Source organism: Drosophila biarmipes, chromosome 3L (genome assembly GCF_025231255.1).
Source record: "Drosophila biarmipes strain raj3 chromosome 3L, RU_DBia_V1.1, whole genome shotgun sequence".
In the NCBI taxonomy this organism is placed as follows: Eukaryota; Metazoa; Arthropoda; class Insecta; order Diptera; family Drosophilidae; genus Drosophila; species Drosophila biarmipes.
This window is the reverse complement of record NC_066613.1, coordinates 13,427,781-13,445,365: the sequence shown is the minus strand read 5'-3', so window position 1 is coordinate 13,445,365 and position 17,585 is coordinate 13,427,781. Positions and strand designations below refer to the sequence as shown.

At 43.6% G+C, this 17,585-nt stretch overlaps 2 protein-coding genes across 9 annotated transcripts in view; both read left to right on the top strand.

Annotated features, from left to right (window-relative positions):
* Positions 1–17,560, top strand: part of LOC108028266 (IQ motif and SEC7 domain-containing protein 1) — a 42,409-nt gene extending 24,849 nt beyond the window's left edge. For 2 of the 8 annotated variants that reach the window (XM_017099959.3, XM_017099963.3), the window contains exons 2-6: positions 10,744–11,319; positions 12,754–13,211; positions 14,017–15,314; positions 15,375–16,212; positions 16,337–17,560. In XM_017099959.3, coding sequence (XP_016955448.1) covers positions 10,744–11,319; positions 12,754–13,211; positions 14,017–15,314; positions 15,375–16,212; positions 16,337–16,797 — 3,631 coding nt within the window. In that variant the 3' untranslated portion in view covers positions 16,798–17,560. Of the gene's footprint in view, positions 1–1,191; positions 1,431–6,275; positions 6,963–8,865; positions 8,952–9,991; positions 10,288–10,743; positions 11,320–12,753; positions 13,212–14,016; positions 15,315–15,374; positions 16,213–16,336 lie in introns of those variants that run through there. The other 6 variants (XM_050886517.1, XM_017099962.3, XM_017099961.3 and 3 more) reach the window with 6 other exon arrangements.
* Positions 7,844–8,231, top strand: LOC108028270 (uncharacterized). Its single transcript, XM_017099967.3, has one exon. It carries the CDS (start codon positions 7,930–7,932, stop codon positions 8,173–8,175), a length of 246 nt encoding a protein of 81 aa, XP_016955456.1. The 5' UTR covers positions 7,844–7,929; the 3' UTR covers positions 8,176–8,231.
* Positions 17,561–17,585: the final 25 nt, after the last annotated feature.

The following is a 17,585-nucleotide window of genomic DNA, read 5'->3' as shown; positions in this document are numbered from 1 at the left end:
CAGGGTCTCCCACTCGCTCTCCCTCTCGTTTTCTCGCTCACCTGCAAGCTGCAGCAGCTGTTTTTGCCTCGATTCTCCGAGAGCCGAGCTTGGCGCTCTTTGTATTTCTTTCCAATTTTGAGTTTGGCCTGCGAGCGGATTTGTATCTGTGAGATACGGTCGTTTGCATACAAATTTACACCTCTTTACGACGGTTTGTCGATTTATGTGTGTGCGTATTTTCGGATCTGTTTTGCAATTACCCAATTTGACAATGGAGTCAAGTGGGAAAACACACGGCGCTGGAGCTCCCGCGCTGGAGTCTTTTCGAAGCGTTTTAAATTTGAATCGGGTTCATTTTCGTTCGCTTTAAAATGCAAATAATGGGCATAATTGAGCGGTTTACTTTCTAGTGGCTGCTGCACTTCGACGGTGGGTTACATGGTGGCTTACACGGCCAGTTACAAGGCGAGTTATATGGCAGGTTGAACGCTGGGTTATATAATGACAATTAGACCCACTGTGACAGCACACGTCAACGCTTATAAATTTGTGAGAGAGCTAGCTGCAGGTGTGCGAATGGTTAACGTTTTTATTTAGATACGTTGTAAACGTACATTGTTTCAGCAGTTTTCTGGTGGACGTGTTGTTTTTCATATTTTATATCACTGCTAAAAAATGGAAATTATTTCGTACATATATTACAATAACCGTTATATTTATAACGCTTAAATGTATGTATGTATTTTATCAATTTCAAAATTGATTATAAAATCAGACATAGAAAAAATTATAACTACTAAAAATAATCGTGGTATAAGCAAGCTTGTCAATAATTCGGAAAGGGTTTTTTATACCTTTTTATTTTAAGGTATATTCATCTTGGAAACGGATCAAGTGCAAATTCGTAGCTTGGCCATAATAACAGGCCAGAATTTTGCATTTGCAGCTAAACTTGATCCTGTTGTCAGTGTATCGCTTCCAGGCTGTGATCTTTGAAGTAGATCAAGTGGAAAATAACAGCTTAGTACCCTCAGTCCTAAAAATAACAACAGTATTAGCCAGTCTTTTGAGTGGCCCACAAACTTGGCCAATAGGCAGCAACAAATACAAGCACAGCGGCTATTGTTGCTGCTCTCACCCATACACCTGCACACCTTCCGCTCTCCATTCGGAGGCTCTCGCAGCGGTCTGTGGCTCAGTTTCATTCAAAGCTCCGTGGAGGCCGCACACACGTCGCTCTGCCGCGCTGTTTGTTGTTTTTCGCTGGCTACACCTTTCGCAGTCGCCGTTCGCAGCGCTGCCCGCGTCGCAGTCGCCGATCGTGTGTGTTTCAATATATTCCGAATATATTGTTTAATTAACGCTTTGTGGCAAACCAAAAAATATCGAAAAATATACAAGTTTCGAAATTGCATTTTTATGAATTCAATGCAAATTAAAGTGTGTATGTGAGTGCTAAATGGAGAGAAAACAAATAAAAAAAGTGGTTTAAACAAAAAACCCGAAAATTGCCAAATTTCCTACACGCACGAGCATTTTGTGTTGCTATTTGTTTATTAATTTGACATCATTGTGTCACAGCCAAGCCACAGAAATAAATCAAATAAAGCACAATAAAACCAAACGGAAACAAGCCACAATTTTTTGATGTAAAAAATAAAATATAATTAAAGAGAAAATCGCCTTTCTCCCAGCGTCGAGTATTTCACAAAAACAATAGTGCCGCCGACAGCAAAAAAACATTAAATAAAATAAAACACAGTGGCGGGAGCGAGCGCGACGGGAGCAGAGAGCGGGATCGGTGGCAAGAGCGGCATCCACGGCCACTGCCCCGTTACGTTTCGGCAAACACAAAAAAAAAAAACTACAAAAAACTCGAAACAAACAACACATAAATCGCGTGTGTGTTTTGTATTTTCATGTGTGGATCCAACTGGAAATTTCTATTATTTTGTAATTGAACTCGTAGCAATTGTCTGGGCGCTCTGTTCTTCAAAGTCGAAAAAATTTCCAGGCATTCCCTGGAAAAATCTCCCCCAGTTGACCGCCAAAATTGCTGATTCACCGATTTAGCATAAAGGGGTCTTACTTTTTGAATCACCTTTTGCTGGCACTTAAAATGCAACGCCCGTAAACACTTCCAGTGATTTAAATGGTTCATAAAGATACTTTAAAAGCATTCAAAACTTCTCATCGTAGCGCACTTCACATTTGAGAACTATGAATATGTTTTTGTTTAGGACCAATAAAACTCACACGTCCTAATTTTGTACCAAGGATTCCCAGAGATTAGTTAGTTAGAGTTTTTTTAACAAAATAAATCATTTTTTTTAGTTATGGATCTCCAAAATTCTACAGATAGCAGTAACCCTATTTGACTAATGTATCTTTCAGATACCTTTAAAGATTTGCCAGGTGTTTTCCTAATATCAAACTGTTTTTGATGCTTTATTTTCTCAGTCAGCTGATTCAGAAAGGTAAACAAAGCTTGGAAAGCCAAAAGCCATTGATCCAAAAAAAAAAGTGGAGTCAATCTCTGAGCTCTCTCCTGCTCACCTCTTCTCCCGTTCAAAAAAATGGTGATGCATTTTCCAGTGCGTTTTCGCTGCTTTTGCTTCGATTTTTGAATCACTTTGCTTTTGCCTTTGAGTTTGCTGTGTGACGTTTGCTCTTTAGCTGCGTTTGTTGGCTTTTGGTTTGCCTTTCGGCCAGGCTTGTATAATCGCTTGCACCCAATTACGCTGCGTCGCCGCATTCGATGTTTGTTGCACATTGCCTTTCCACTTCCACTTCCTCTTCCGCTGGGAGAGAAAACGGAGACAGATAGGAAGAGGAGGAGAGTGAGAGAACGACTGGAACGAGAGAGAGGGAGTGTTTTCGTGCTTTGCGTTACGTGCGCCGTTACTAATGACACGAATGTGAATAAAGCATTGAGCACGGGCTGTCCCCCTTCCTCTTCTTCCGCCCCCCACTCCGCCCACTTCCCCCAGCCCATCCCTAACACACTGAGAAATTATCAATCATTATAAATTCAATAATTATAGAATGCCTTGATTTACATTTTTTTACTTTTTGAATTTTTAAAACTGGGAAAAAATATTTATCTTGAAAAATGTTTACCAAATTTATTATTGCATCACTTTAAAATAAAAATATTTGACTTTAACAAATTAATTAGTGGTTTGTTTATTTTTTATTTAGAGCTTAATAAAATTAATTCTCTTATAGTAAATTACAATGCTATTTAAGAATACTTAAATTAAAATAGTAAACCAATATTTCTTTTATCTGCACAAACTCCGTCGATTGTTTCCAAGTATTTGTGTGAGAGCGCACAACAAATAGTTATAAATTAAATAATTATACAACACAACACAAGCTGGAAAACAGCTTTGCCACAATCAGTTGGCCGCCGTCGCTGCTTTTTCTCCTACCTGCATTCGCCGCTGCCTGTGCTGCTTTTGCCGCTCGAGCAGTGGAACACCTGTAAAACAAAGGCAGCTCTATCTGCAACAAAAGCTGCAACTAAGCAACCCAAGCCGCTGCTCATGTCGTGCTCCAGAGCGGATGCAGCCTTAGATATAGCCCCAGAGCCCCAAAGCTCTGTCCAAACTCAACTTCGGAATACAATTAAAATTAATGGCGACAATAAACCAAAAACAAAGTCAGCAGAACGTTTTTGATATTCTTTATTAGGTTTTATTGGTCTACGAGACATCGCTTATAATGGGACCTGAATTTCAAATAACATTGAGCATTTCTGAATGACAATTGTAAAATGTAGGTTTAAAGGTTCAAGCAAGTACACTTTTTAGCACTCAATTAGTTCTATCAATTTCAGTGACTTAGCGCGTGCAAAAGATTAAAGTTCATCCTAAAATGTGTTTTTTATATAATTTTATTTAAAATAGAGTGCTACGACTAATATTAAGAAAACAAAAAAAGTTTATATAATGATTTCAGCCAGAAATTACTAAAGTGTGCATAAATATATCTTCATAATTCCAATAATAATTAATATTTTTGACCTTCAAAGGTACTTCCAAAAAACTAGAAAATCTAGAACTGCACTAGTAAGTTCCTTGAACAAAAACTACCCGTAATTTGCTAATTAACCGAAAACCCACTGTGATCTGAAGTGAACCAGAAAAACAACACAATTTTCTTATAAACCTTAAAACAACGAAAAACTTGTTCGACAAAATTGCAATTACAAACCAAAGTTTCTCAGAAGCGAATGAAACACACAAAAAAAGGGGGGGAAAACAAGTTGGAACTGTTCTGGCAGCAGAAACAACTAGAAAAGCCACAAACACTAATAGTTGCTAAATAACACAAATATTCAGCTCTTAGTTGTTGGTCTTTTTGTGCGCCTGTGAGTCGTATGTTTTAGTTTTTTTGTTCGGTGTTTTTGTATTTTGTGAGTGGGCCCCGGCAGCATTCTAAGCGATTGTGATTGAGAACTCCCCTGAAGCGTTTATACTCACATATCGGCAGTAGGCGACTCGTTTTGGCCAATAATTCCATGACTTGTTCCAAGGCTGGGCTCCCCAGTCGTGAGATTAAGCGAAATTCGTTTGTTTGAACAGCTTTTTACTCGATTCACTCGGTTCTTATGGATGGCATACTTATAGAGCGTACATATGGTTGTGACGAAACGAAAACCAGAGACAGTGGCAAGTGTTGTCACAATTGTAACAGAGATGTCTCGGGATCGTTTTCGAGCTCTTCAGGCTTTCGAAAAAGGTTCTTGAACTTTACGACGAGATATATGAACAGCAAAAACCACCTTACGAAAGAAAGTGTGGGGGCTTTAAGCCGCGATTTCCATACATACATATTCATGGCCATATAAGAGATCTTGATCTTGGGACAATAACACTTTTTATACATGCGTGTGTATTTCCCTTTCTATTCATTGTTTTCATTGCGAATTCTCACGCACTTCGCACATAAATTTTCATATGATTTATGATCACGCGGCCTTTGCCTTTGTGTGCAAAGTGGATCAGGTCACTAGACTGCTAATCAGCTAATCAGATCGTGGGTGATCGCTTCTCGAAAAATAAAGTAGAGCCTAGGCCCGCTGCCAGATCGCACTTTCCCAAGGCACGTTTTCGAGGTCCCCCGAGTGTCTGGATCGCCGCGGAACCTATCGGTTTGTAAACGTACTCGTATTTGTGCAACTGTCTACTTCGGTGCCAAATCGATGTTGTTATGCCCCATGTCTGCGTGTCTGACATATTCAATTTGAATATTGTTTATTCGCCAGTCCCGCTTCCACTCTCTCCGGCCTGCTGTTTCGCTTTTTTCTTCTTTATTTTTTATTTTTATTTTTCTAGTCTGCAGTTGACAAGTTGCGACTTTTACTTGCGATCGACGATCAGCGATCAGCAATCGACGCTGACCCAAAAAGCGGAACAGCCGCACAGTTGATTGAATGCGATTGCAGGCTGCAACTCTCCCATTGGGGCTTTAGTAAACAAAAACCATTCTGTTTTTGCAAGTGTCATTTTGCATACTGTAGGTGCATCAAAATGTGGGCTATGATGGGCTACAGAAAGTTTTCCATGATCGTAGTATCGGATTCCCCAAACAAGTTCCGAAATCATGGGTTTTGTATCTAAATATAATCTATACTATTGAAGTACTCGAAAATCTTCTAATTGCGATCCTAATTGATGTTATAAGTACACAATGATTAATAGTTATTTGCGAAATTGAACATTTAAAGAGCTGCTGACTCAGTTGGAATGCGAAATTGCTTCCAATTAAAATGTTTCGACAGCTAACTAAAATCCCCAACGACCCATATATGTGAACTTAATTAAATCCATAACTCTATCCTTATTTGACAAGTGATTCATGGGAGAAGGTGAATCAGTGCAGTGGAATAAGGTGTATGCTGTGCTATACCAATTTTAAGAGCAAAAACATTATTTTTTGAACGAAAATTATGATATTTTTTCGAACATGTTCTTTATCTGGGGTATATAACAGTCAGTCGTTTCCCGAATGATCTGTGAATTCTCTGCTGCTCTCTTTTTCTCATTTTCTCTGTCATACTGACTTTCTAACCCCGGCAATTGCCAGTCATAAACCGTGTTCTATGAATTGTTTTTACGACAACCGCGCTTTGAAGGGCATTCTCAATCGCTGACGTTCCGAAACGCTCGTTCTCCACGGGGCGTATACGCAATACGTGAACAGTAATACAAAATTGTGGCTTTGGCTGTGGGAAATGTCATGGTGAACAAATTGCAACAATTATCGAACAAAATGCTTTATCTTAGGCTCCAGCAAAATAGAAAATACTAGAAAACAAAAAGAATGTAGCCGCGCAACGCCGACACATGGAATTTCAACACTAAACCAAAGATAAAATGGCAAAGAATGATGCGAAGCTGTTCGTAAATAAATTAATAAACCCAATCAATGAAAACAACATCGACATCGACGAAAAAACAAATCAATTTGCAAATGAATAAACGAAAGTAGTAACCAAACGAAGCGAAAGAATAGCTAACACAAAGGGGAAATTGCAATAGTAATAATAAAAATACGATTGCATGACGGTGAAGGCGAAAGTAAAAGCCGCCAACGCCCCCATTCACCCCCCGAACCGTATGAAGAATACCTGAAACCACAATGTCCAGGTGCGACAACCACAAGTCCCGCCGCCAGCAGCTGCCTGTTCCGGCGCCCCTGTCCTCCTCCTCCGCCTCCTCGTCCCGCTCGCAAGGACACCACCACCACCACCTCCACTCGAGCAACTCGGATCTGGGTGGCAGTGAGTCCTTCCTGCAGTACTGCAGCGACAGCGAGAAGCGGCCACCGCCCATCGTGGTGGTCGTGGGCGATGGGCGGAGCCGGGTGCGCCGGGTGGTGCGCACCGCCACCAGGCACGTCACCGTGGTCAGCCTGTCCACCCGGCACAAGGAGACCCAGACGCACACCTCGCACCATGTGACGGCCGTCAGGTAAGCAAGCGATCACCCACCGCGATCCCGGGCACCGGATACAAATAGCAAATTCGATCCAGCTGGGCGGGCACATAGAGAAAATCTATAAGAAAGGGTTGCTAAAATTAAGTACATAATTTTAAAATACGAAAAGACCCATCTTAGGAAACCTTAATAGTGACGTATTTTATTTCACAATAAAATTTTGAATTTTTCTTATTATTATAAATTTGTATTATATTATATTATTTAAGATATTCATTTGCTAAATGAATTATAAATTGTTTCGAGTGCTGTGCCTATCGCCCCCATTTGTTATTATCGGCTATCTTTATGGAACCCCGACATTGTTCTTGGGTTTGCAGCTACTTTATGGGCTGACTATTCTTGGCCAAGCCAGCGAGTATCGGCCGAGATAAACCGCACTCACTTATTTATTAATACGCACGGTATCTGAGTGTACTGTAAATATTTATTATGGGATGCTTGCTTCGTGGAATTTTATTGATTACTTTTGTTCATGTTCACTTTCAAGAAAATGGAATTGGATTACAGTTGAATCTACAAAAGATTATTTAAACAAATTAGGGTTATACGTATTGGAAAACCTTTAAATTGAATACTTCTATTTAGTTAGCCTAATTGGTTTGAAACTTGGCTAGTATTGTTGTGGATTTCGTGTGGATGTTAGGATCAGAAACTAGCATTTAGCGAAACAAATATTGTTGCCTATCCCTAGGCTTAAAACTTAATGTAAAGTGGAACATGTAAAATACATGCAACCCACAAGTAGGAAATATAAAATCGGTAATTCGTAATTAATAATTATTTTTATAATAAATAACTAAAATAATTAATTTAATTTTAAAATAAATAACCTTTTACAATCACCTTTTCCCAAACCCATCTGTCAATTTCGTATTGTTTTGTCTAAATTTTAAAAAGTTTGTTGTCACTTGCAACGCTGAGCGAAGAGAAAATCAGTATGGAACCAACTATACTACACAACCTGCAAAAGGTTGAGGAGTTCAAATCCTTCGATCTGAGGTATTTCCTGATTATCTACGCCATCGTTGTCCTGATGGTCCTGGGTGTTCCTCTGGCGTTCCTACTGCAAAACAAGGGATCGCCCTTCGAAAGAAATCGTTTTCGACTGGAGGCCAACCGTCCGGTGGAGGACACACCGAGGGGAGGAGAAGCCCGGCGACGAATCCGGGATTCGAGTGCCTAATAAGCTTTTAATATTGATGTTGATATTCATGGAAATACATTGAATGCGATGCAGCAGCGGTCTGTTTGTAGTTTTTCCCCAACCCCAGGTGTCTGGCCCGCTTGTGGCACACTCCATAAGCGCTAAGCCCCCTTTCAAAATGCACATACAAAAAACCCGAGAAATCTAATGTAAAATCAATAATAATTACGGCGAGTAGGCCATCGGCGGTTGGGTCACGTCAACCGATTCGGACACTTGTTGCATACGAAAGCAGGAGGAAGTCCGCTGCAGTTTTGGCTCGCGAGCGTCGACGGCCGAGTGTCAGCTGAGATACAAGATACGGGATACGAGATACTCAGATACTCAGATACAGATACACAGCTACTAGCCTCTTATTTGGGATGGTCAAACAGACAGGCGGGGACGGCTCTTGAAAACTTAGCCCCAACATGTGCAACGTGCAACGGCAAACAATTAGGGCGACGTGTGGCAGATGTTTTTCCTTCTCGCAAGCAGGACTCTTAAAAAATCAGAGGGATGCGCGGTGAAGTGGCTACAATAACAGGCCAGTTCAACAGGCACAACTACCTGCCGTTGTTGTCCTTTCAGAAATTGAAAAAAGGAGATGGAATATGTATACATGTGGAAGAAACCCATAGAAAGCCGAGCCAGGTGCAGCTGGAAAACTGGCAAAAAGAGTGGAAAAGGGAGAGGACTACAAGGATGCCCCTTTCAATTTTCTGTTTTCGTTATCCTTCGGCAATCCTGCTGATCCTGTTTTTGTCCAACTCCCGGTAGGTGCAAATGTGCAGCTGCCCTCGAATTTCGTATGTCGATCTTCTGGTCAGGTCCCGCTGCGAAGAGATTTCTAGTAGTCATTCGTAGGGCATACGTGGATAATGAATTATCTGGGTCTTTCTGGCAAATCGAATTATGATTTCAGGGTAATCTATCTAGTCTCTTAGCTAAGGGAAAATCAATTAAGTGCTAAGGTGCATAGATTAACGGGAGAGTAATGCTCTACGCGGTTGGTAAAGATTTTATAAATCTCATTTTGAAGCATAACAAATCCGTGAAAATCACGTAAACAATATGGGGAATATATTATTACAAGTACTTGTACTTAATACTAAGGTTCCAAACAAAACTCAAATATATAACTCCAGAGTCATTCCTTGTTTTAAAAAAATCTAGGCAGTTCCAGAAAGTTTACAAAAGCAATACTGATTTTAAAAATTCTTCTTTTTTTTCCTTTTCCTGCTTTCATCTGTTGATCTTTCTGCAATCTATCCCTAAAAAAGATGTATCCTAAATATATCAGTGCCAAAAATCTCTGTTATTAACCCCCAATGGTCGAGGGTCCCTGCGCCGATCAATAAGTTTGTCATCGTGGGCTAATCATTTCCTTCACTTTCCTCTCAACATATGGCAGTGCTCACTGTCTCTTTCCTTCTCTACCTGCCCAACTGTCTCTTTCTAATAATGGATCCTTTTACGCTTAGGATTTCTATACACTTTATACGCTTTCCTTGTGTTAGGGGTTGTACAATTGTTCTTTTTGGGTAACCCGACGAGGGCAAAACAAAACAGATGCATTTTGTGTGGGATTCCTGCTATATACGTGTAGGATGATAACCCACACGCACACCAATTTAATGAGCCATGCGAAACACGTTTTGGGAGGAAGTGAGACGGCTAGAGAGTGAGAGGGAGAGAGGATCCGTCGCCGACGCGCTTGCGCAGTTCAGTTCTTCCTCTACTCTTGTGGATCGTCGATCACCTTGTCGAGCGGTCGTCGAATGCTCGGTTTAGTTCAAACGCAAACATCGCCGGGATCGGACGTTACCCTGGCCCATAACATATATACCAACCTCAATAAAGTTCTTCCCTTCCGCCGGTTTTAAGTGCTTCCTCTGACCGCCCGACTTTTAATTTAAATATCATTGTAAAGCGATCGCGAGCCGCGTATTAATTAACGATCTAGCGGCGATCTTGTGGTTCTTCCATCTCATAACTGTGCCCCAATGTGTCTGAAAGACCACACCACCGCCTAGTGCATAAATCTTGAGCGTTTTGTGATATTCTCTTCACCATGATCATTTGCATATCGGGTTTTATAATTGGCGAAAGGTAGGAACCCATTGCCTGACCCAGAAAACGAAAGTTCCCTTATCTTCTGGCTTAGATAAACAAAAAACAAGGCTTGGTATTGATATCAGTATTGGAAATTCCAAAGTGGAGCCATTATTTATGGGGAATTTGGGCGGCCTGGATTACCTACTTTAAATTATGATAATGTGCATGTGTCATAAGAACCATTTAATAAATTGGAGAACTTACTTTAAATTACGACAATGAACAATTTTAATATATGGAATAGTGTTTCTATACTCATTTAAAATACACAAAATTAAAAACCAATCATTGGTAATCCAAGAGGGAACACTTGTGTTGCAAATGTTTGATTATCAATTTTGATAATGATTATATTAGCAGGAAACAAGAGCTTAAGCTATATAATAGCCCCTTGAGAAATGATGATAGCAACAGCTTTTTAACCAGACACTTTTTCCCTTCCACTTGCAGCTTTCCCCAGAAGAGCCTGGAGCGGAGCGGTTCCACCCAGTACGAGCTGGCTGGAGCGCAACAGCCGGGTTCAGCCAATGCCTCCTCCTGCACAGATGGCGGCAGCGTCGGCGGCTATGTCTACCTGCAGAATCACTACGCCCCCGGCGCCCACAGCTCCTCGGCCGCCATCAACTATCCTGCGCAACAGCATCCCCAGATGGTCTACCAAATCCAGCAGTATCCCACGTGCCATCAGCAGCAGCAACAACAGCACCTCCAGCAGCAGCAGCACCAGCAGCACTTGCACCAGACCAGCGCAGGTCACTACATGCAGGTCACGGCGACGGCTGGCGGTGGTGGTGGTCAGTATCATCACCATCACATGCTCCACGGCCACGGGCATCATGCCCATCATCATGGTCACGGCGGGGCAGTGGTCATCGCCGGCAGTGGAGTGGGCACCGGCCTGGGATCCGGAGCCACCAGTGTGATCATGCAGCACCAGGCGCAACAGCAGCAGCAACAGAACATGCACAAGAAGAACTCCATCCGGAATGGCGGAGATGTCCTCAAGCGAACGCGGGCTCAGTCAGCGTAAGTGTTTGTCCTGGGGGATGTTGACTTTATATGTGGATTTGGGGGAGTGATCAGGGAATTATGTTCCGTCATAAGTGCATAAGGGGGGCACAAGAAAGATTTCCGGGAAGCATTCGTTATCAAAATGTGCAGTTCTGAGGGGAAGTTTCTTTAGAAGGAGATATGGAAGGCATCGGCACTATAAAGTAATGACAAACAGATGGTTTTAAAATGGTAATTAGATGGGCAGCCCTAAGCGAATAAAATTTAGATAACTCATAGATTTATCATTCCTTTAAGAATTTAATATATTTTACCTAACACCACCATACAATATATTCAAAGATGTACATTTTATTTATAGTCGTATACTGCTTATATTTAGCAATATTTTTCTAGAAAGTGTCTGCCGAATTGATTAGCTATTTCAATTTATTTAATCATATCACCAGTAATCAGTTCTTAGAGATATGTCTAAAAAAATCTGCAATGAATTATTTATGGTCGGAGCTTATTCACAGTCAAATCCTTATCAGTTGGCGAAGAATTCTTCTGATTAAAATTCCATTATCTAAAGATTGTGTTGTATACAAACAAAAAACGTATGGCAATGCTTAGTTTTGGAATTTGCCTAACATTGAACTTAGGAGTGATATGCCTCATAACAGTGACAGATTTTGGGTGAGCATTAATTGCCTACTTAAGCCATTTAATTTCACCATCTTTTGCGCAAACAATCCATCAAGCTGAGGGGTGGCAACAGAAGCTCATCGCTTATCTAATTAGTTATCTGTAAAAGTAAAAGTGTGCCTGCTGGGATTGACTATTCGTCAGCTGAATGAGTTCGGACTTTGTCCGCTCGTTGGGGACTTGAAAAGTCATTAGCTAGCTGGGGTGTGGATACACAGGTGGTATCTTAGATTTGGCGCCGTCCTGAGATAGCGACGTTCGGGTAAATATTTGTCCTACTGCAGTACATCATCTGTGGGGCTGGCAAATATAAATCAGATGGGTGGGCAGCTGCCTTTGAAAATTCTTGGGAGGGAATCATAAGTTTGCAAATAGAGGAATTTCCCCGAATAGTAACTCTATATAGGGCCATGCTGACTAATTTCGACTGTCTGGAGATGGAGTATCGATCGAAATAAGCGATTGAATGTGGCGCGAGGCGCACAACAATAAGCAGTAATATTGCCGCCTCTCGAGAGGCGAATGTTAATCAGGTCGATAGCCCGGAGGGGCGACAGTGACGACGCCAGAGAATTGTATTTCAAAGATACACTCGTGCGCTATCTTATCGGGGCAGGGGCAAAACATTCGGTCTCCGGCGTAGACTTTTGTCAGTTATTCGCAAATTTCCAGCCAACCAAGCCGAGCGCGCTCTTACCATTCCACCACACCGGATACCTGAAGATACTTATCGGATATATCTTTTACCTTTTCATCTCTTAGCTACGAACTCTCCCAAGATCTGCTGGAGAAACAGATCGAGCTTCTGGAGCGCAAGTACGGCGGAGTTCGAGCCCGCAACGCAGCGGTCACTATTCAGCGGGCCTTCCGTCACTACATGATGGTCAAGAAGTTCGCCTCGATCACGGCAATGGCCAAGGCCGAGAAGCGTCTGAGTCGACGGATGGTGGTGACGGCCAGTAGCCTGGGATTGGCGGAGGAGGGTGCCTCCTCCTCGTCGGCCTACGGCAGCGCCACGGAATCTCAGCTCACCGAGCAGCAGCAGCAACAGTTGGCGGCACAGCAGCAGCAGCAGCAACAGCAGCAGCCACGTGTCACCATCATGGCGGGTCCGGCGGGAGCAGCCTCTCCGGGTCTGTCCCGGACCCCTCCCACACGATCGCTTTCCATGCGGGAGCGACGTCAGCTGGATTGCAGTCCCATACCGCGTAGCCAGTCAGGTGAGTTGTAAAGATAAAGAGTGTCTGCCACCGGATGTCAAATAGTGTGACGAAAATTGCAACGTCTAAGCGTGTTTTTTGAAAGATAAGGATAAAATTCCTTGTTAAATTGTTGTATTAGCTCAGGTAATAAAGATTAAAGTTCTCAGATCAGCCTTACTTACTCATGGATTAAAAGCAAACCTTCTTAAATTAAATAAAAGCGGGTGCCTTTAAAAAATATTCATTAATGTTTTTTTTGTTACCTTTTTTTTTTATAAAGTACCCCAAAATACTTAAAAATTCCACGAATTAACTTTATGTTATTGGCTTTCTTTATCTGTTTGGGGTGACCCTTTTGGTGACTTTTCCAAGCAAATGTGAGTTTAATGATCCCAGGGAAGAACCAAGGTTAATTTGAAATACAAATAAAAACAAGGCAATCATTTACAAACAATCTGTTACTTAACTTTGCAATATATATAAAATTTAAAGAACTTCATTAACGAAACGAATACTTGCTTGCATTCTTAATGGTCAAATTTACCAGACACTGACAAAATTTGCGTCTCAGGTTTGTTTTATCAAACAATACTTTAGGCTTCGAAGAAGGGTCTTTGATCTCTTATCAAGAAGTGTGTTTTCTCTTATCAAAGCAGTGACGATAAACATGTTCTGTATCTCAATTAGGAAAGTAATATAATGAATTTTGAAATTTTAAAAAGGCTAGGACAGGATGCACTCTTTTCGGAACACTATTGTGCTTGAGGGCAACAGATCCCAACTAAATTTTGTAGCATTTGACTAACCGATTCCCTATTTACAGGAGCCTCTCCCGCCTCCATATCCAGCTCGACCGTCAGCACATCCGCTCTGGCCTCCCATCCGCATGTGAATCTTCTGCACGCGGCCGAGCCGCATTACTATAATGCCCAGGCACTGCCCACGGCGGCGGCCTACTACACTAGTTACCATGGATCGCCGCACGATTTGAGCTATGCCAGTTCGGCGGACACCTCGCTAAATGCCTCGTGGGTGAACACCAGCGGCCACTCCCCGCACACGCCCTACTACTCGGCGGCCCAAATATACATGCGACCCAAGGGCGGCAGCACCACGCCCACGCCCAGTTGCAGTGGCAGCACAGGCAGCGGTAGCGGTGGCAGCGGCAGTGGCAGCAGCAAGAAGGTGCCGCCAGAGGTGCCCAAGCGCACTAGCTCCATCACGGCCCAGCAGCAGACACAGCTTCTGTTGCTGCAACGCCAGACGCCGCCACCTCCTTCCCTGCTGAGGACCAATGGCCTGTGCAAGACCGCTGAGAACGGCAGCCTGACCTCAGTGCAGAGTTCCGGATCGGATTCGAGTGTGACCTCGGCGGAACGCAACCTCAACAGCGATCTGGGTTCGGATCGCAGCAACTCACCACATACCTGGAAGCGGGGAACAGCGCTAAACAGCTCCCAACAGTTCTCCACGCACTCGGCGGATTCAGCGGGTGCGATTTCAGCCGGCATGGGAGTGGCAGGAGGAGCCGGCGTTTATGCCGCACAAATGCAGGCTGCCGTCGCAGCAGCCACGGCAGCGGGAGGATTGCCCCCAGCCGACGACCATGCTATCTCCTCGCACACGAGTGCCGCTCAGTATGAGCAGCATGAACAGCAGCAGCACGAGCAGCAGCAACTGCAGGCGGCTGCGGCTGCCGCCGGAGTGGCGCAGAACTACAAGATGTCGGAGACGATACGCAAGCGGCAGTATCGCGTCGGACTCAATCTGTTCAACAAAAAGCCGGAGAAGGGCATCACCTATCTGATCAGGCGGGGATTCCTCGAGAACACACCGCAGGGCGTGGCCCGTTTCCTCATCACTCGCAAGGGTTTGTCCCGGCAAATGATCGGCGAGTATCTCGGCAATCTGCAGAACCAGTTCAACATGGCTGTGCTCAGTTGCTTTGCCATGGAGCTGGATCTGTCTGGTCGCCAGGTGGATGTGGCCCTGCGAAAGTTTCAGGCCTACTTCCGCATGCCTGGAGAGGCTCAGAAGATTGAGCGCCTGATGGAGATCTTCTCGCAGCGCTACTGTGAATGCAACGCGGACATCGTGGGGCGACTGAGATCATCCGATACGGTAGGTCCATCAGTTAATTATATTTTGGTTCCTTTCTAATCCTCGTTAACCTATTTACAGATCTTTGTCCTGGCCTTTGCCATCATCATGCTGAACACGGATCTGCACACGCCCAATCTTAAGCCAGAACGTCGCATGCGCGTCGAGGACTTTATCAAGAATTTGCGGGGAATCGACGACTGTCATGACATCGACAAGGACATGCTGATGGGCATTTACGATCGCGTCAAGTCCGACGAATTCAAGCCCGGCAGCGATCATGTCACCCAGGTCATGAAGGTCCAGGCCACCATTGTGGGCAAGAAACCCAATCTAGCCCTGCCCCATCGCCGCCTCGTCTGCTATTGCCGCCTGTACGAGATTCCCGACGTGAACAAGAAGGAGCGACCTGGTGTGCATCAGCGCGAGGTGTTCCTGTTCAACGATCTGCTGGTCATTACCAAAATCTTTAGCAAAAAGAAAACCTCCGTGACGTACACATTCCGCAACAGTTTTCCGCTGTGCGGCACCGTTGTCACCCTTCTGGACATGCCCAACTATCCGTTCTGCATTCAGCTCTCCCAGAAGGTGGACGGCAAGATCCTGATCACCTTCAATGCCCGCAACGAACACGATCGCTGCAAGTTTGCCGAGGATCTCAAGGAGTCCATCAGCGAGATGGACGAGATGGAGTCGCTGCGCATTGAGGCCGAGCTGGAGCGCCAGAAGTCGGCGCGCAATCGGGCACCCGGCAATGCGGAGAATCGTGACAGTGGCGTGGCCGATGTGGAGGTCTGCTCGTGTCCCTATCAGCCAGGATCCCAATCAGCTGGCGAGCAGGCTCCCAATTCCGCTGATTCCTCGCAACAGCTGAAGCGCAGTGCGCTCAGCAACAGCCTTCTCGACATGCACGAGCAATGTGAGTTCACCTCATATTTAAACTGCTAAATAAAGTGATATGTTAAATAGAATAGCACGTTTAGTTTATTATTTCTAACTAGTCGTGGTAGACCTTACTGACTCCATCTTGTCTCCCCTTCCAGTTGGCAATGAGAAACCCCAGCGGCGAGGCAGCGTTGGCTCCCTGGACAGCGGCATGAGCATTTCGTTCCAGTCCACCACCACCTCCAGCGCCTCGAGGGAAAATGCCGCTGCAATTGCGGCCGCAGCAAATGCTGCAGCTGCAGCCAAGATGCGGTTTAACATGCCGCCAACGGCGGCGATCGCCACGCCCAGCAATGTGTACGCAGCTCCGGGAATGCAGGCATATACCCATGCCAACTTCGTTCAGCAATCGCAGGCCGCTTACATTATGCAGCAGCAGCAAATGCTCCAGCAGCAGGCACAAATGCAAGCTCAGGCACAGGCCCAGGCGCAGGCCCAAGCCCAGGCCCAAGCTCAGGCCCAAGCCCAGGCTCAGGCGCAGCCACTTACTGGCCGAATACCGGGACGCGAGCGAAAGGCCTCGCGCACGGATGAGAACGGACGGTCGACGGAGGTCTAAGTCATCTACCGTACATTTTAGTTATTGAGCAAAGCGATAATTATTAAATCTATATAGCATATAGAATGGAATATCTGTATAATCCGAATCGAAACGAACCGAACGCCATTTTCTTCAACACCTAACCCACACACAGCTTACGAGTATATAGTGAATTCTTAAATGTTCCTTCGTTCTCTGCTAATATTATAATGTACATAAATTAAACATTTGTCTGTTTCACGCTATCTACACACTAAAAATAAGTTTCTAAAACTAATTGTATATACAACCGCATAATATTATACGCCCACGATCTATGATAACTATTCTCTAATTATGCGTATGTATCGATTGTGTAATTCTAATCTTTGTCCAGACTCTTGAAAACACCAATTTCCCCCTGGGCAACTTCTTTGCCCATCCCCTTTTCGATCTAATCCTTTACGAATTACAAAGGCGATTTATGAATATAGTTCTACTAGCATATAATAACACCCTCCCCACGTTAAGTGCGCGCTATGTATATTATATATTTTCTTTACCCGACATTATGTTTGTGTAACTAAAAATGAAGTTCGTGTATACCGCGTGTGTGTGTATATACCCTGAATATTAATTTAAAAGCAATTAGCTATAATTATTCATATTTATAGAGCCAAAACTACCCAAAACCTAAAATATTAAATACGAGTATAACAAACACGAAGTATATGAAAACAAAACAATATGTATATGAAAAAGCAAAAGACTTAAAAATTTCAATAAATGAAAGGAAATAATACCAATGATCAGTTGATCGATTTTAC

Coding starts and splice junctions, on each gene's coding strand:
- LOC108028270 (XM_017099967.3), top strand. CDS start 7,930: ATGGAACCAACTATACTACACAACCTGCAAAAGGTTGAGGAGTTCAAA.